The following is a 20,433-nucleotide window of genomic DNA, read 5'->3' on the forward strand; positions in this document are numbered from 1 at the left end:
AGAGTGTATCATCTAAAAGTTTAATGTGTTCAGCAAAGGGCTCGAAAGGTGACAGGACAAACTTGAGTTGGATTTTATGCTGGGAAATAGAGGCCCTTCCATGCAAGGGACATGGTTGCTGGGTAAACGTTGTTTGGCTTCTGAAATGCTGAAAGTAATCAGTAGCCTGAGTTCTGGCACCAAACTGGCAAAGACGCAGCTGCCTTTCATTGCTAGCCAAAATGCCTTTTGCTTATGACTACCTCTTCCCAGCATAAAATAAGGGATTTCTGTTGAGTCTTTGTGAACCAGGCAGCCATATTTGGTCCCCACCCTAAAGCAGTGGGTGGGATCCATTATTGACAACCGAATGTGCTGAACCTTTTCTCTTCCACAATGTACCTTCCTGGACTCTTGTCACCCCACACATTCTTCTTCCAGCATGGCTCAGATAATGGAAGTGGGCAAGACTAGTGAAAGCTGCCTGAAGGGGGCACATTTTGTTTTTGTTTTTTAAAATACCTGTCACCCAGATTTAGGGTGGGGCAGACACATTTATACACGTGGCAGGCTATCCCTTCCCTGGCTAGTCTGACCGTCTTGGAGAGAGAAAAGAATATGGACAATGGCAATCTTGACAATATAAGCTTAAAACAGGGATGCGGGTGGCACTGTGGTCTAAACCACTGAGCCTAGGGCTTGCCGATCAGAAGGTCGGCGGTTCGAATCCCCGCAACGGGGTAAGCTCCCGTTGCTCGGTCCCAGCTCCTGCCAACCTAGCAGTTCAAAAGCACGTCAAAGTGCAAGTAGATAAATAGGTACCACTCCGGCGGGAAGGTAAACGGCGTTTCCGCGTGCTGCTCTGGTTTGCCAGTAGCGGCTTAGTCATGCTGGCCACATGACCCGGAAGCTGTACGCCGGCTCCCTCGGCCAATAAAGCAAGATGAGCATCGTAACCCCAGAGTCAGTCACAACTGCACCAAACTTAAAACACTAATATAGCACATGAACATGGTACAGTGGTACCTCAGGTTAAGAACTTAATTCGTTCTGGAAGTCTGTTCTTAACCTGAAACTGTTCTTAACCTGAGGTACCACTTTAGCTAATGGGGCCTCCCACTGCTGCCGCCACGCGATTTCTGTTCTCATCCTGAAGCAAAGTTCTTAACCTGAGGTACTATTTCTGGGTTAGCGGAGTCTGTAACCTGAAGTGTCTGTAACCTGAAGCGTCTGTAACCCGAGGTACCACTGTACGTAACTGTGTCCAATACTTTATTCCAGAATCATTAGGTTATCCCCTTATTAGAGACTTAAGTGTCTCACACTGGACCATGCTTTTCAGCATCATACAGCATCAAAGAAAACTGTATCCAACGGAATCCTTAGGTTTATAAGAGGCTTGCTTCCTGCCACTGTTGGGGAAGTGTAGAGAAACACTGGGGATCTTTTGCTGTCATCATGATTCACTCTCCTGCGCGCATGCATCTGCATGAATGAGACAGGAGATGCTAAACTCATTTTACTCACTACTGGTCTTCAAAGAAATGGCTGTTTTATTTGAAATACGTTTGCTTTTCCGGCATATTTAGCTTTCCTCAAATCCATTTGTCTTCAGATAGAAAAACACTCAGGCATTGCTGGTATCTGTGCGGAGGAAAATGTGCTACAAGGGATGAGATTAAAGATCTCCCGCTGCCACAGAGGCAGGCCTCCGCTATGCCTTGACACCGTTTTCTTCAACTCTACTGTGTGCTCCTTTAAAACCAGTTACATATGCAAACAACTGCAAGGACACGGGTCGTATGTGATTAACAAGAGAGAGACAATGAAATCCGTGTTGCACTAATTTCAAATGCTACTGGGCACTATGAACCCAACTCTGCTAACAGAGCTCATACTCACCTGGTCCTGGAGAATTTTCAGTATCGTCTGGGTGTGCGTGTGATCTTCTTTTGCTTGCTCAAGTTCTGACTTCTTATTGTTTAATTCTTCCTGGATTTTCAACAATTGCTGCACGGGAAAAATAAAAAAGATGTTTCTGATTACTGATGCCTGAGCCTGTGAATAAATATTCACGATGGCAGAGTCTCATGCAAGCAACACTGTTCGTTTTCTGTTTTTATTGCTGTGACTGTTGTGTCTAAGCTGAACAAGACATAAATTATCTCTGTCTGCATTTTCTGCCACTCAGCAGAGAAATGCACTTCTCTTAATGTAACAAATAGCTTAACCACACATTAGAACACAAACTCTTGGTTGGATATGCCATCTGCAGAGAAGCTGTCACATCCATCTGAGCCAAAGCCTTATTTGTAGACACTCTGGTTTTAATAATACCGAGGTAAACACTTCAGCCCCTAAATAATTTACTAATGCAGTCCTTTAATATAATTAGTCACTGGGCCACAGCCACATCATTCTCCCCAAAGCCATAATCTGAAATGCATCAATTCCATCTGAAATGCAACATTTGGGACCGCCTCTCCTGCTATGTCCCACAGAGGACCCTAAGGTCATGAATAATAATAGCTTGAAGGTCCCGGGTCCTAAGGAAGCCAGACTATCCTCCTCCAGGGCCAGGGCTTTTTCAGTGATGGCCCCGACCTGGTGGAATGCTCTGTCCCACAAGACTAGGGCCCTGAAGGACTTGATCTCCTTCCGCAGGGCCTGTAAGACAGAGCTATTCCGCCTGGCCTTCAATTTGAATTAGCCTGATCTCTGTTCCCTTTTCCCCTTTCCTCTTCTATGAAGAAACCCTTTCTAGGACTCCACATTTAAATTCTTCCCTGGTAGACCTTTTAGGACAGGTGTTATGTGGTCCCAGTGGCTGCTCCCAGTCACCAGTCTGGCAGCAGCATTCTGGATTAGTTGTGGTTTCCGAGTGACCTTCAAAGGTAGTCCCACGTAGAGCGCATTGCAATAGCCCAAGCAGGAGATAACCAGTGTATGTACTATGCTGGCGAGACAGTGCACAGGCAAGTAGGGCCTTAGCCAGAGTAACAGATGGATCTTGTAGACAGCTGCCCTGGACACAGGTTGACGTGTGCCTCCATGGACAACTATGAGTCCAAAATGACCCCAAGGCTGCACACCTGGTCCTTCAGGGGCACAGTTACCCAATTCAGGACTAGGGAGTACCCCACATCCACTGGCCCCCCAAAACAGTACTTCTGTCTTGTTGGGATTCAACCTCAATCTTTTAGCCGCCATCCATCCCCCAACTGCCTCAACACCCTCACACAGGACCTTCACTGGTTCCAATTTTAAAGAAAGGTAGAACTTGGGCTTTTTTCAGTAGGAGCTCACCGGAGCTCAGCTCCAGCACCTCTCAGGTGGGCACCATTGCCATTCTAAGAGAATAATGGTGAGCTCTGGCACCTCTTTTTCTAGAAAAATGGCATTGGGTAGAGCTGAGTATCATCTGCATACTGGTGAGTACCCAGCCCAACCCACCTGATGATCTCTCCCAGCAGTATCATATACAGTGGTACCTTGGGTTAAGTACTTAATTCGTTCCGGAGGTCCGTTCTTAACCTGAAACTGTTCTTAACCTGAAGCACCACTTTAGCTAATGGGGGCTGCCGCACCGCCGGAGCACGATTTCTGTTCTCATCCTGAAGCAAAGGTCTTAACCCAAGGTACTATTTCTGGGTTAGTGGAGTCTGTAACCTGAAGCGTATGTAACCTGAGGTACCACTGTAGATGTTAAAAAGCATTGGGGAGAGGATGGAGCTTTGAGACACCCACCCCAACACCACTTCCTTTAGATAAGCTGTTGGAAAGGTCAGCTTCAAACCTATTAATGAGTGGACAATTGTTACAAATAGTGAAGTGAAAGCACAATCCACTGCCTTCAACTATTATTATTATTATTATTATTTGAATTTAGATACCACCCTATACCTGCAGTTCTCAGGGCGGTTCACAGAATATGGAACCATGAAGCATCTTAATGTTTTTGATTTTAATGCATGGTGAAGTATTTGGTCAAAGACGGACAATTCTCAAGTTACTTAAATTATCCTGTTCTGGTTTACTGAGAAGTAATCCCCAACGATTTCACTGGAACTCAACCTTTGGTGAATGTGCAGCTGATTAGGGGGTGCTGCAATACTAACGCTCTCCCCAATGCTCAAATGAAGTGCAGATGTGGGGAGGAAAAGGGCGGAAAGAAGCAAAGCAAATCATGATTGGGGGCTGTAACCTGTAGATCCTGGATGCCGCCACAGGATGGGTAGATTGAATGAGCCTTGTTAGAGCTAAAGCTCTTGCGATGGGGTTCTAAGATGAGTAGGAACCCCCCCCCAGTCTCTGCTGTCATTTGCAGAGTAATTTAAAAAGCTGAAAATAGCACAAAGAAATTATAAAATTATCTCTGCTGATAGTCAGTTTAGCTGATTTCTTCATAGAATCATAGAGTTGGAAGAGACCACAAGGGCCATCGAGTCCAACCCCCTGCCAAGCAGGAAACACCATCAGAGCACTCCTGACATATGGTTGTCAAGCCTCTGCTTAAAGACCTCCAAAGAAGGAGACTCCACCACACTCCTTGGCAGCAAATTCCACTGTCGAACAGCTCTTACTGTCAGGAAATTCTTACTAATGTTTAGGTGGAATCTTCTTTCTTGTAGTTTGGAACCATTGCTTCGTGTCCGCTTCTCTGGAGCAGCAGAAAACAACCTTTCTCCCTCCTCTAGGTGACATCCTTTTATATATTTGAACATGGCTATCATATCACCCCTTAACCTCCTCTTCTCCAGGCTAAACATGCCCAGCTCCCTTAGCCGTTCCTCATAAGGCATCGTTTCCAGGCCTTTGACCATTTTGGTTGCCCTCCTCTGGACACGTTCCAGTTTGTCAGTGTCCTTCTTGAACTGTGGTGCCCAGAACTGGACATAGTACTCCAGGTGAGGTCTGACCAGAGCAGAATACAGTGGCACTATTACTTATTGAAACTCCTTGCTCATTCTCTCCCTGCAACCATCATCCCATGTCTCAGATCTCATAAATACACCACAGAAAAATCACCATCTCAAAACCAATCTTGAGCGTTTCTGAAGCATTAAATATAGAAAGCACTATAGACAAAAGCTGGGTTGCTCAAGCCTCTGCAATGAATATTCTCAGCATGGCCCAGAATGCTAACACTCACGAAATGCTCCCAAGCGTACACAAATTCCAAAGGCCAATGCAGGATTGTGTGAATTGTTGCTAGTAGCACCCTGCCACAATGTCTTATCCTCTCTAAACACGAGAATGTGTAAGTTCATCCGATAATTGGTACGCATAATGAGCAAACACAATCCACTTATATAGGAAGCTACAACCGAATAAGAGTAATCAGGGGCTTTGGGGTGTACTGAATCAGGTACATCTGAATTACTCTTGCATACCCTACTGATTCAATAGCAGGCCTTGCCATTCTCAAGAATATTTCATTGAACTGGTGGCATATTGTGGTTTGCAGCTGCCCAGGACTAGGCAAATTCTTTAAATACAATCCCAAGGTTTCTCTCCCCGCCATCTGCAGTGTCCCTTTCAGACCAGCCTCAATGAAAGACACAAGGGCACCCTCCCGCTAATATATATTAAACACAGGATTCTGAGATTTTGTGGTATATTGTGTAGTATGCAAAAGGTAAAGGCCCCCTGACAGTTAAGTCCAGTCGCGAATGACTCTGGGGTTGTGGCGCTCATCTCGCTTTACTGGCCGAGGGAGCCAGCGTTTGTCTGCAAGCATGACTAAGCCGCCACTGGCGAACCAGAGCAGTGCACGGAAACTCCATTTACCTTCCCGCCGGAGTGGTACCTATTTATCTACTTGCACTTTTGGGCATACTTTCAAACTTCTAGGTTGGCAGGAGCTGGGACCAAGCAACGGGAGCTGACTCCATCGCGGGGATTCAAACCGCCGCCCTTCTGATTGGCAAGTCCACTGTTTTAGACCACAGCGCCACCTGCATCCCCATATTGTGTAGTATGTAAAGGTAAAGGTAAACGGACCGCTGACCATTAGGTCCAGTCGTGGCCGACTCTGGGGTTGTGACGCCCATCTTGCCAAGGGAGCCAGCGTACAGCTTCCAGGTCATGTGGCCAGCGTGACTAAGCCACTTCTGGTGAACCAGAGCAGCGCACGGAAACGCCGTTTACCTTCCTGCTGGAGCAGTACCTATTTATCTACTTGCACTTTGACGTGCTTTCAAACTGCTAGGTTGGCAGGAGCAGGGACTGAGCAACGGGAGCTCACCCCGTTGTGGGGATTCGAACAACCGACCTTCTGATCGGCAAGTCCTAGGCTCTGTGGTTTAACCCATAATGCCGTATATCAAATACGTCTGTGGTTCCCAAACTCCCCCCCCCCCCGATGAACCAACTGACAATTTTCAAGTGTTTCAGCGGACTTAAGAATTTTTCCTGCCTATTCTAGTAATTGTAATGGCAGTGCTAGATGCCATAATTTTTAACAGTATTTTATTGTTTCTTTTATTTCAGAGCTGGCATGCTGAATGGTTCTTACCATCCCCACCTGTGCCCCAAGCAAGGCAGAGAGCTTTTAAGCGCTCAGGCTTGCTTACTGGGCTTTGGGAGGTTCTCATGAGATCTCGGGGGGGCACATCTGAAATCTTGCGAGAGCCTCCAGAGTCCACTTAGAAGCAGTATAAATATAATTAAAAATAAATATGAACGCTTAATGTGGACATGGCACAGAATTTTTCTCCTCCAATATTCTCAGCACAGTTTCAAGGACCTGAAATGAACCGTGAACCACCAGCAGTCCTAGACCACAGCTGTAGAACCACTGTATTAAATTATTAGCATATATAAAATAAGTGAGGTCACAACTTGACTATGCATTGATAAAAAGAGTCGTGAGTATCTATGGTCAAGAGAACAACTGCCTCATCCTCAATATATAGCCTTTTTAAATGTGTTTCTGGGAGGGGGTTATTGGTTTATTTTTGTTCATATATTTATTATGTATTTTGTGTTCTCAACTTGTATTTTTTTATGTTGTGGGCCATCCTGTGATTTTAGGATGAAGACCAGTATGCAGATTGAATAAGTAATAATAATATACCTCATTGCCAATCTGTCTTATCCTAGGTAAAGGTAAAGGTACCCCTGCCCGTACGGGCCAGTCTTGCCAGACTCTGGGGTTGTGCGCCCATCTCACTCAAGAGGCCGGGGGCCAGCGCTGTCCGGAGACACTTCCGGGTCACGTGGCCAGCGTGACATCGCTGCTCTGGCGAGCCAGAGCCGCACACGGAAACGCCGTTTACCTTCCCGCTAGTAAGCGGTCCCTATTTATCTACTTGCACCCGGAGGTGCTTTCGAACTGCTAGGTTGGCAGGCGCTGGGACTGAGCAGCGGGAGCGCACCCCGCCGCAGGGATTCGAACCGCCGACCTTTCGATCGGCAAGTCCTAGGCGCTGAGGCCTTAACCCACAGCGCCACCTGCGTCCCCCTGTCTTATCCTGTGTTATCTCAATTCACCCCGCCCCTATGGACTTCATTCACCTGATTTAAATCCAGGGCTCACAAATGAGTCCAGTAAACATCATGACAGGAAGTTGCTCTGCTAGGTAAAGGTAAAGGGACCCCTGACCATTAGATCCAGTCGTGACCCACTCTGGGGTTGCGATGCTCATCTCGCTTTATTGGCCAAGGGAGCCGGTGTGCAGCTTCCGGGTCATGTGGCCAGCATGACTAAGCCGCTTCTGGCAAACAAGAGCAGCGCACGGAAACGCCGTTTACCTTCCCTCCAGAGCGGTACCTATGTATCTACTTGCACTTTGACATGCTTTCGAACTGCTAGGTTGGCAGGAGCTGGGACTGAGCAATGGGAGCTCACCCCGTCACGGTTATTCGAACCGCCGACCTTCTGATCGGCAAGCCCTAGGCTCTGTGGTTTAACCCACAGCGCCACCCGTGTCCCTAAGTTGCTCTGCTACCGCTGCCTCATTCCTGCCCCAATTCAAGAAACGCCTATCTGCCAACTCTGACTTGAAATGTGTATCTCTTACACCAGAATAACACAACATCTTCGAATATAATGCATTTTCCCTTCCCAGAACCCTGCATGACATTTAGCCTGCTAATCTTCTCAGTATCATTCCAATTTTAGTGTACGTGCTGCTGAAGCAACATTTATTCTGGAAATATTCTGCAATCCATACTGAATGATTCGTTGCCATTTCTTGTCACTAGTGTTTTAAGGTTTTTCCCCCTGAACTACAGAACCTGAGAATCTTAATAACTGTCAGGTTACAGATGACACCTCATGTGAAATGATCCGATTAGAGAGGGAAATGGTAACTGGGTTTAAAAATAACAATAATAATATATATAACCAGCTACTCAGTAGCAAAACAAAACTCTACATTACATTTTGAGATTTGCTCCCAGTTTTTGGAGTAGCGATATGAGATATAGAAAACTGCAACCTTATGTTGTCTCTCTCTCACTCTCTCGAAAGCCATTACAAATGGACACTAAATGAAAAGCTTGCCATCAGGTTCTTAAACCAGTCCTTGAAAGCCTCATCCAGGTGAGTCAGCTCTCTTGAATCCTGTTTTCCCCGAATATGATATGAATCAGAAACCGGGAGGCAATAATCTCCGTATCCCATCACAACCCACACAATCCATTTAGCTTACAGTTCCATTCACAGAGCCCAGCCACTATTATTTTCTCCTTAATGCCATTCTTTTAAAAGCACTCTTATTTTTATTTAGACTTTTTGCAAAATGGGAAAGGAAAAATAAAAACTTATAAAAGCCCCCGTATATTCTCCCCTCCCCACCTTTGCAAAGTTACCTTTAGAGGGAGTTAAAGAGTGGGATACAGTGGTGTCTCGCAAGACGAAAAGAATCCGTTCTGCAAGTCTCTTTGTCTAGCGGTTTTTTCGTCTTGCGAAGCAACCCTATTAGCGGCTTAGCGGATTAGCGCTATTAGCAGTTTAGCAGCTTTTAGCGATCAGCTGTTAAGCGGCTTAGCGGCTTAGGAAAGGGGGGGAAGGGAAAAAACCCGCAGGAACTCGCAAGACATTTTCGTCTTGCGAAGCAAGCCCATAGGGAAATTTGTTTTGCGAAGTGCCTCCAAAACGGAAAACCTTTTCGTCTAGCGGGTTTTCCGTCTTGCGAGGCGTTCATCTTGCGGGGCACCACTGTATTAGTGGCTTTTAGCGGCTTATCGGATAAGCGGCTTAGCGGCTTAGAAAAAGGGGGGGAAGGAAAAAAACCCCGCAGGAACTCGAAGACATTTTCGTCTTGCGAAGCAAGCCCATAGGAAATTCGTTTTGCGAAGCACCTCCAAAATGGAAAACTCTTTCGTCTAGCGAGTTTTCCGTCTTGCAAGGCATTCGTCTTGCGGGGCACCACTGTATTATAATCCACATTTCGTTTCCAAAGGGACCATCTTTCTATAAATTTATCATATTGAGCAGCGCAGACAACTCTTTTTTGAGAACCCAGTTTAGTTTGCAAAGCAATGTCCCATGCACAGGTGAAAAACTCATTCAAGGGCAAGGGGATGGATTAGGTATGCTGTGTTGGCAGGGAAGGAGGAAAAGGCAGTAGGGGCAGAGAAAAACTTTGCGGAAAACTGCAGGAATGAGTACTATGTTTTCTTGTGAGCTTGGGGCAACAGGCTGACCCCTAAGGGAGACAAAGACCTAGGCCAGAGTCTGATTCAGCACAGAAACTCCGTATATTTCTTTGAAAATGTGGGCCGTGGAAGGGACAAGGAGACGGAAGGAGTCTCTTAGAGCGGAAGCAGAATATCCTAGAGAAGAATATGCACAGAGAAGACGGGGAGAAAAACAGAAACAAACCCAGCCAGAAGGGACTGTACAGTTTTGGGGAAGAAGTGGATGGCTGAGAGAGATGTTTGGAGGCAGAAGGCTGGGGTCAAAGAGGAGGTGCTGAATTTCATGCAGTGGCGATTTGACTTTACCTGAACTTTGTGACCACAATTTGGATAATAAGGAATAATAACTATCTGTGAAAGCACCTGCCCCAGATGCAACAAAACATGTCTCTCCCGTATTGGCTTCTACAGCTACAGCAGTTTGACTTTACCCCCCGAAGGCACATTCCTCTATTCTCTCTTGAGACAGCTGCCAAAAACAATTTGCTCCTAATTTAGATGTGAGCTGGATGGAATACCTGTTTTTAAGGTCAAGGGAATGGCTCAGATAAGTCTCGAATGCTTTTTTCAGAGCTAAATTCTGTAGTTTCCTCATTCAGTTCCATCATGAGATCAGGTAAAGCATATCTCATTTGTTACCATGGATACGGGACATTATTTCCATTTGTTTGTTAGAGATCTCACACTGGGTGTGAAATTAAACTGTAACGTAGCTCTATGAGGAGAATTATCTCAAAAAAGTATAAGTGCAACGCCCGAACTGCCCTTAAATCAAATGGATTTTCATTTCCAGACAATATCAATCGCAAGGGTTGCCATTTTTATACCCAAGAAAAAAAATGATAATACAATTTTTGATTGCCTAGTCCTTTAAATGAGGGAAGAAATCTTGAAAAGAAGAGAGAGAGAAAAGAAGAACTGGGAGCAGTAGCTTGCAAATAAACCAGTTTTGCCATATTTTCCTTATTTTTCAACAGAAAAAATACACTTATTTTTGCTGATAGGCTTCTTCCTCAGACAGAGGGCTTTTCCAAAAGATTAGATAATTGCAGAAATAATGTGCAGTCCTTATGTGCAGCTGAAGTAGATACAAACATCCTTATCCCAGCAGTTGCAGAGGAAAAAATGGCAGAGGAATACAAATGTATTTTTTCCAGCTGGAACTTGGTTGTAGGGATATCTCGTTTCCCCCATACTCAAGCATTATTTTGTTCCTAGCAAAGCACAATTCTCCACCTATTAGGCCACCCATTGTACTTAAAATTGCCACAGAGAATGGGAGGACAAGAAGTGTCAATGGGCATTTGTTGGTTACTACTTCCACGTTCACAAACAACTAGGAATACACTCTCCAATGCTTGAGCAATTTTGAATTCTTTTCTCTGTACCTTTATTTTAGTGACTTGGTGCTTTCTGCTGTACAGCTCCAACGGCAGAATTCATGCAGTTTCAAAAAACATGTCTGAGAACATTTACAGATGGATAAATATCAGCCAGTCTATTTCCTCTTTTGAAATACCGCCCTGACATTTAATTACACTTTACACCCCTTCATTTAAAAATCTTAGTTTGTGAATGCACACTCCCTGTACCTCAGAGGGGAACATACACATATTGAAAGAAAAGAAAAGAAAAGAAAAGAAAAGAAAAGAAAAGAAAAGGCATATAATTTTTTAAGGTTCTTTTTTTTTGAAATTTTATGTGTTAAATTTTAAATAATGAGCACACTCAGCTTCTCCATTGTTTGGGTTAAAGGTAAAGGTACCCCTGACCATTAGGTCCAGTCGCGGACGACTCTGAGGTTGTGCGCTCATCTCACTCTGTAGGACGAGGGAGCCAGCGTTTGTCCGCAGACAGCTTCCGGGTCATGTGGCCAGCAGGACAAAGCCGCTTCTGGCGAACCAGAGCAACGCACGGAAACTCCGTTTACCTTCCCGCCGGAGTGGTACCTATTTATCTACTTGCACTTTGACGTGCTTTCAAACTGCTAGGTTGACAGGAGCAGGGACTGAGCAATGGGAGCTCACCCCGTCGCGGGGATTCGACCCGCCGACCATCTGATCGGCAAGTCCTAGGCTCTGTGGTTTAGACCACAGCGCCACCCACATCCCATTGTTTGGGTTACAGGAGTAATAATCAGTTCTCTTCCAGAGCACTGCACCAAATTTGGCGGGGGCTTTCTGGTGACTGCTCTCGATTGCACGTATGCCCCCCCAGCATGCGTCAGTTTGGGAGGATTATTTTAAAAACAGTTCAAACCTCTGGTAAAGGAATACCTGCTGCATGCCTTGTAACGTTTGCTGCAAGAACTGCAATTGCTGGTCCTTTGTCAAACTTTCTTCTGTTCGAAAGAGCTGTCCTTTCTCTTGTTTCAGGAGTTCAACTTCATTTCGGTAAGCGTCCAGTTGCCATCGGAGACTGTCGTTCTCTTCCTTAAGTGCATAAGCTTGAGCAGCTAAGGCTGAAAGAAGGGAAACACTCTGGTAGTTAATATAATGGGATCATATTCAACAGGTAACAAGAAATTCATTTGCTTGGCAGGCCAGCAGATAATCTTAGATAAGCCAATTTGCAGCGGAACACAGATGGGCACCATGAAAGAAGCTTAATTCAGACATCACAACAGAACATGGTTTTTTGTCAACCACAGATTAGAACTCAAACCCTGGTATGAGCTTTCAAGCATACACCAACCAAACCATGGTTTAGGCCTGCTTTTCTGTGTTATTTTCCTTCCTCTGCAACTGAGAGCCTCAAAAGGTGTTCCGAATTGTTCCTTGGAAAGTGCGGCTGGCGTATATTAGATTTGGTGCCAGATGCAATCTCCACTGGGATTGGTTCCACTCGGCAGCTCCTAATCGCTTATTGGTCCCAGCAGTGCTTGAAGTCAGCAAGCCCCACTTGGATTGGCTCAGGATCTTTGCAGCATGGTTTGCGATACTTCGTCCCGCCTCAACGTTTGGCAGGTGGAACATGGGGCTCAATGCTGGAGGGCTGAACCCAATATCCCTCTCTAGGAAGGTGCCGGTAAAAGCATTTTGGGTTACGTGGAGGGACATCTCCACCCCATTCACACACCCCAAGCACAAAACTGAAAGAAAACCAGAGAATTGTGCAATATTAAGGGCTTTTTTTCCAGCTGGAGCTCAGTTCTGGCACCTCTCAGCTGGACGCCATTGCCATTATAAGAGAACAAGGGAGGCGTCCCTGCACCTCTTTTGCTATAAAAATAGACAATAGCTATGAACACAGGTTAAACTTTCAGCTGGTTTCCGCTGTACAAGTTAACAAAACATTTCCCAAAATGACATTGATTGATAATTTCTATTAGCCGCATCTTTGGGGGAAATAATAGAACCATAGAGTTGGAAGGAAGGAAGGAGATCATCTTGTCATCCTTGCTCAGTGCAGGATCTGTGCTGCAGAATGCAACTACAGTATCCTTGACAGATAAGTGTCCAGTCTCTGCTTACACATCATCTCCTGAGGCAGTCCATTCTACTACTGAAAAGTTCTTAATCTTAGAGAGTTTCTCTTAATGTTGATCTGAAATCTGCTTTCCTGAAGTTTCCATCCATTGGCTCTAATCCTGCCCTCTGAAGCAATAAAAACAACAAGAAGTCTCTCCATCTTCTGCATAACAGCCCTATACACATGTATGTTGAGGGTAATGTGAGCGGCTAATGTGCATAACAACCAGCCATTGTGCACATTCCCCAGACCTCATGGAGAATGTGCACAATATGCCTAATCTCCAACAGCAGTTGGGGGATGTGCATATCTCGACTGCATTTTCTGGTCCGTATCCAGTCTCCAAGAAACGTGCCCTTGTTTCCGATTTGAACACACACTGCGGGTCAGTACTACAGCAAAAGCCTGGAGATGAAAACTAAGATTTTCCCCTTTGGATTCTTTCCTCAGCATTGGGCTATGCATAGACAGAGAAATTATGGAACAGAACCAAGTGATATAAAATGCAAATGCTCTGGAAAAAAAATGTTGGCACTACAGAAGCATTACTGCATTAGTAGCATTGAGAGACACTTAAGTCATTTCCTTAGGAAGCTGAATTTGGCCCCTTTTCAATTTAGAATGGCAGATTTATTATCATAACAGATAGCAGGTGTTTGTGAGGAAATCGATTAGTATGCAGAGATGGAAATTACATTTAGCAAATGAATTGCACCGTCTGCAGTGTAGACTGAAATTTGTGTAGCAAAATGCAGGAAGCTATAAAGATCGCAGCAGCAACATTATTTAAATAAATTATTTGAGCAGAAATATAGACAGGACGGCAAATGTGTTATCTAGCATTTTAGGGACACTGCTACGCTCCTCCAGAAAAAAAAACTTTTCTCCTGGCAGCATCAAGGACTGTTTGGCTTAGTAAATAAATATTGCATATTATTTATTCTGGTACTGTTGTGAATTCACATCACTATAAAGCAGCTGTAATCAAATTCATAACCGCAAACAATTCCATGAGCATTCATAAGTAAGGGCACGTTATTGATTCAAGCCAGTGATGGTGTAATTTTCACGTTCTATATTATGGAATCTTTAATTGTCATCTGACAGGAGCAGTATATGTAAATTATATGCAGCATGAACTTCAAAAGGCATGGGAACATGCTTCGGAAAAGAGTCCATTTCCCCTTGCAGAACCATAAAGCTGAATGCTGAAGTATTTCTTACGACAAACTGGGAAGGGTTCGCAGGCACGCCTGAAAGCAGGTGGTATGCCCTAGTGGAGCGCAGCAGACACATGCAACTGCCTCCATGACACCAGCATTTCTGCTGCTTACTTGCAAAAGGCTGGGGCAGGGCAATTGCACTGCTGAGAGCTGTTAAGTTGTAGGTGAACATATCAGACGACACAGCGATTCTTCAAACAGCTCTTGTTTATTCACAGGCCAGAACAGAACTGAACTGAAGGGTTCAGTCAGCCTGCTCATATAGAGCTCCAGTACAACGTAACTGTAACAATTTTCTAAAACTATCCAATCACTGAACGTCACTTTCAATCCCTTATTGCATAACTATCTACAGTATCCCCCTGCTGGCCCAGGGTGAGAACTTCAGTATATAACAGGAGCAGTGCCTACCAGCCTAGGGCTCCTGCAGGGCAGGTCACGTGGAGATGACCTCACCACCAGCTCAGACCCATCAAGGTAAGAGGTCTGGTGTTGGGAAGATGGCTCCACCCACCTGCTTCCATAAGGTAACCCCCAAAACAAGTGCAGTAGCTTAGCGAGATGTTGACAAATGGACAGATGGGGAGGAGCTGTTTTCTACAAAGTTTGCTGGGAAGGGGAGGAGAAAGGACAACAACTTCATGCAGGAAGCTGCCCCGAGAGACCCGGGAGCAGGACTGGCTGCTGGAGCTATGGAAGGGGTGATGAGAGACACTCTTGGGGGGTTCTGCACCTGCTCCATTGAAGGCTTTAGGTGTAGTAAATATGTGTAAATAAACCATATTTCTTAAAGATGCTAATCTCCGCTGTGCCTCAATTTCCCATCAGAAATACAATCCTGAGTGAGAGTCTGGAACCTCCTGGAATCTTGTGCAGACGCTCAGCAGAGATTAGCGTGGTATGTTAAAATAAGTTGCTTATTTTTCCTTCTCTTAGCTACTCCTGCTTTGTGGGTACCTCTTCCCTAGCTCTTCTGCCTCCTAATATCTCTTTCTTCTTGGCCCTTCAGCCTATCTGCTTCCCAATGTCTATTTTCCTTTCTGGTCAGAGGAGCATGCAGACCAACGTTTATTCAATTAAGGAATGCAGTAAACTGCTCAATAATAAAAATAAAATCTCTCAGCTGTGTGCATAAAACAGTAAAATAATCATCAACAACATACAGATAAAACCTGTATACGGTCGTACCTTGGATCCCGAACGCCTTGTGAGTCAAACGTTTTGGCTCCCGAACGCTGCAAACCCGGAAGTGAGTGTTCCGGTTTGTGAACATTCTTTGGAACATGAACGTCTGGGACGGTTTCCGATTGGCTGCAGGAGCTTCCTGCAGCCAATCGGAAGCCATGGCTTGGTTTCCAAAAGTATTGGAAGTCGAACAGACTTCCGGAACTGGTTCCATTCGACTTCCGAGGTACGACTGTATTCCATATCATGCTATCATGCCCCTAGGGCCATATGTGAGATTTGTTTTTATTTTGTTCCGAGGCCCCATGTGAGGTCCTGGAAGCCTGAACCTTGTGGCTAAGCAGGGATCCAGATACATAATGATGAATGACATCAACTGGTTTTCTTTGTTAAACATGGGCAACAAGCCATTATTAGAAAGAAAATCAAAACAAAGGAACACGGTGCTGTTAATGGTTACCAGTTTCACATCCCCAGAAGTATTGGTAGAAAATAATTGCCTGGAACACCGTACAAAGCAGCACAGGAAGATATTTGTGAGCCACCCTTCAAATTACTTTCACAACAGAAGCTGTAAGCAGCGATCACAGTTCAAGGAAGCAATGCTAATAGGATGTGGTGACATACATAGGTTAGTATGAGGGATTCAAATTAATTCCTCACCATCGCAATTCATTAGCAGCAGGCAATTTCTCAAGGACTTCCAGTTTTGGAAGGAGGTGAAGAGGGGGGTGGGGGCAGGTTAGCGCACTGGCTCACAAGGGGAGGAGAGGGGTAGGGATTGTGAGAGAAAGGGCAGAGGTCAGTTAATTCAGGGGACCCCAAGGACAGACTGAGACACCTGAGTGATGCACACTGATCTCTCAGGCACCCAGGAGAGATGGAGCAGGAACTGCCATCAAGTCTGAATCCCCGGGCGCTCTGATTGGGACTGAGATCCTGCCAATGAAATATTCATGGAATGACAGGGAAATTAACAAGTTTTAATCCTCAGTTTAGTAGTCTCCACTCAGAAATATACATGCATGTGTATTAAAATGTATGGTAACATGAACCAGAGTAAAATAATATTTGCAAATGCCCCATCAGAGGCAGCCCATCAAAAAGGAGTAAGCTGAAGCAGGTGTTATCAACACAAAAATATGAGAAAAGAGCCAAGAGGAGATGTTCAGAAGCTGACACGCATAAATATTTATAGTGACTACAGAGATGACACTGTAATATACCATCGCCGTCTCAACAAAGGACACAATGTCATAATGTCGTGCAACATGGTGTCAGAAGAGGCCATCAATCTACAGTGCCAAGATGAGTACTGCATAATGTACAACAACAGGTCATAGATGTCCTGCCCAGGTACAAATGTTATATAGAAGATGAGGTACTGTAAAGAGAAAATAATTCAAAAAAACCAGGGATGCATTCTGAAATTCCTGGTTAACTTTGTCATTCTTTTGAATTAAATATTATTTTTTGATCACCTGTATTCCTCATTGTTATCCCACACTTTCTCATGCACTTTCCCATCACTTTCTGTACTGCAAAAAGTCCAGTTTGTTGCACAAGAGCACCAAATCCAATTTCGGCCCCTGTAGACGTTCTTTCTATTGCACATTCATGATTATTTGTGGCCACAGTGGGATCAGGGCAGTCATATACAACCCCACTTTCAATATTATTTGCGCCTGCAAATGTGTTGGGGCAGGCATATAATTGCTTCATTTTTAGTCAGTCCATATCCTGTAATTTCCTGCTGAAATCCTGTAGTAACAAGACATACCACCAACACTATTGGGGTTTTTTTTTTGTCCTGCATTTTTTGTGCTATAGGTTCTCCAGACAGAAATAACGTGGTTGTGTTAGGGACACATCACGGAATAATTTATTAATCAACATATATCCACAACTAACTCTAATGAGAGCCAGTGTGGTGTAGTGGTTAAGAGCGGTAGACTCGTAATCTGGTGAACCAGGTTCGCTTCCCTGCTCCTCCACATGCAGCTGCTGGGTAACCTTGGGCCAGTCACACTTCTCTGAAGTCTCTCAGCCCCACTCACCTCACAGAGTGATTGTTGTGGGGAAGGAAGGGAAAGGAGAGTGTTAGCCGCTTTGAGACTCCTTCGGGTAGCGATAAAGCAGGATATCAAATCCAAACTCTTCTCTTCTTCTCTTCTAATGTGCCACAGTGAAATACCAGTCTAGAAGGCCCTTTAATTGTGCAATCTGAATTGGCTGGCATACAATTGAATCTCAACCCCTCAAATATAGCAAGGGCCTGGAAGTGCCTTTAGTTTCCTTCCCTGTTGGCCTGCTTACTTCTTTTGAAGTTACGCTTGGAGAAGAATAGACATTTTGGGATAATAGAATTACTTGAGAATATCTTTTGTAAAGTATGGAAACATTAGTTCCTTATAATTGATATAATTTTCTGTGGTTGGTTAAAAAGAGAGAGAGACAGAGAAAGAAAGATTTCCCACACTTGTTGGCATGATTTTAAACAATTTCTTTAGAAGGTTAATTCATCATATCATAATGTTTTATTCTCACCCAGAAATTACATGAACATTTTCCTCAAGTTCTCAAGTGCCATTAATCAAACATAAAGTGCTTTGCCTCTCTTCAGCTGAGAAATGGAGCAGTTTGGGGCCATCTCATGAGGTGATTAATAATGGAGTGAATTAAAAAAAAAAGCCTATAGTGTATTTTGTTTTAATTATTATGTTTCTGTTGTCTTAAACCCATAAATCTCCAACTGTGTGGGAAGCTTTCTTAAGGAGCTGAAAATAGTTGCCGTGGGAAAACTTCTGCCCCACTTGAATGGGGCTTCAGCTCAACCAATTTTACCTAGATTGAAACCAAAGGCGAAGATCTAAAATGCTGCTTTAGACATGCCTGAGGTCTTCTGGGATTTTAATCTCCCCCCCTCTCTAAATAGCAGAGCCCCCCACATCTCAAATGATGCAATGCTTTTGATTCAGGCCATATTTATATGCATGCCTACCCAACAGATGGTGTTTAGGGTATTTTACGAGACCAAACAATACCCTGGAGACTCCCGGAACATTTTTTTAAATACTAAAATCACATAAAATTATTCAAATATTTTTAAAGAGAAGGGTGAGGGGAGGAAATATTTATTAAGGGGGAAAGAACAGCAGATTCTTAAGAACATATGCAGAATTAAATGGTCTTAAGGGGGGGGGGTGTTTGTGTGCTTTAGAGCAGTGGTTCCTAATTAGCTAAGTCTTGCCCACCTAGCAGTTTGAAAGCACGTCAAAGTGCAAGTAGATAAATAGGTACCTCTCCAGTGGGAAGGTAAACAGCGTTTCTGTGCGCTGCTCTGGTTTTGCCAGAAGCGGCTTAGTCATGCTGGCCACATGACCTGGAAAAACTGTGGACAAACGTCGGCTCCCTCGGCCAGTAAAGCGAGATGAGCGCCGCAACCCCAGAGTCATCCATGACTGGACCTACCTAACAGTCAGGGTCTGTGAACCCCCTGTTTTTCAAAAGCCAAGCCGTGGACCCCCTACTTTTGACATTCTTGATTTCTCTATGGTAGCTATTGCTATGTGAATGGTGCTGCGGACCCCCTGGTTGGGATAGGCAACCCCCCTGGGCCACCAAATGCAACCACTGATTTAGAGGGATGGAAGGAATAGAGGCTCAGAGAGCGATAGAGGGAGAGCACAACAAAGGCACAGCCTCCCGTCATCTCAAGTCATGGTGGAATCTTTAGAGGATTTCAGAGCTGTTCTCCAATACGACTAGAGCAGGGATGTCCAAAGTCCGTTTTGGGGGCCTAATCTGGCCCCTGTGGCAGTTTATTTCTTGGTCGGCCCTCACACATGTTCACTTCATCAAATCTGGCCCTCTTTGCAAAAAGTTTGGGCACCCCTGGGCTAGGGCATATGCAGTCCTAAAATTACATTAAGGCATACCAGAGGCCCAAATTCACCTTTCTCTTTTTCCCCCTGCTGCCAGGACAGAGACAAAAAGATAAAATGTCCTGAAAACCAGAAACGCCTTCCTCTAAGTCAGGTTTCTCCAAGATGGTGCCTTCCAGATCTTTTGAGTGACAGCTCCCATTGGCCAAAGGGAGAGATACGATAGGAGAAGACACTGTGACCAGGTGTCCTCAACTGCCTACCTGGCCTGTCCTGGTGCAAACAGTTGATGGGCAACTTCTGAGTCCTGGCTGCCTCCCCTTCTTAGCATCATTTCCCTTGAAACTACACTAAATGCAGAGCAACTTCTAATAGAGAACTATCCTCTGTAAAGCCGGACACATGTCCACCTTTAAATGTATGTTTTCTCCGGGGAGTCAAATGCAAAGTGATATTACAGTGGTTGGGAGCCCTGGTGCAGTTACCCAAAGAGGACCCCTTTCTCCCCCCCCCAAAGGTGCCACATAGCAAGTCTAAAGACTAATTAATTACAGCATAAGCTTTTCTGGACTACATTAAAATATTCTTGAGCTGGCAGAGTTTCACAACTCTCAGCAAAACACCAGGAAGCAGCATTTTGCCAACTTTAATAAACAAAAACGAAAATACTCTGAATATGTGTCGTTACACAGATTAAACTTTCTTTCACTTAATTCATCTCTGCTTTTGCTCACCTCCTCTCCTGTTGTGAAGATAGCTAAGGGAGCATGAAACGGCTAGAAACCATGCGCCATACTGTAAACTGCCCTTTACAATAAAGTGGCCTGTGATCTTCAGATGAAGGATAGTGTGGAGATTTAATTGATGAACTAATAAATAAATGATAACAATAATATGGTTCCTTTTACGGGAGCGATGCATCTTTGTATGATACAGAGTCATGTTCTCCCCCCCCCAAATGAGTACAGCCTCAAGGCTTGAACCAATCTGAATCTGGCCTGATGACTGCATGTTCCAGATGCATAAATCCCACTTGTGTTCAA

At 44.6% G+C, this 20,433-nt stretch overlaps 1 protein-coding gene across 8 annotated transcripts in view; it reads right to left on the minus strand.

Moving 5' to 3' along the window:
* ENOX1 (ecto-NOX disulfide-thiol exchanger 1) overlaps positions 1 to 20,433 on the minus strand; it is a 291,224-nt gene that overhangs the window by 16,782 nt on the left and 254,009 nt on the right. For all 8 annotated transcript variants that reach the window (XM_081917831.1, XM_081917828.1, XM_081917832.1 and 5 more), the window contains 2 exons: positions 11,904 to 12,088; positions 1,882 to 1,989 (listed from right to left, as the gene is read on the minus strand). In XM_081917831.1, coding sequence (XP_081773957.1) covers positions 1,882 to 1,989; positions 11,904 to 12,088 — 293 coding nt within the window. The remainder of the gene's footprint in view (positions 1 to 1,881; positions 1,990 to 11,903; positions 12,089 to 20,433) is intronic.

This window comes from Podarcis melisellensis, assembly GCF_964234715.1.
Source record: "Podarcis melisellensis genome assembly, chromosome: 7".
Classification (NCBI taxonomy): Eukaryota; Metazoa; Chordata; class Lepidosauria; order Squamata; family Lacertidae; genus Podarcis; species Podarcis melisellensis.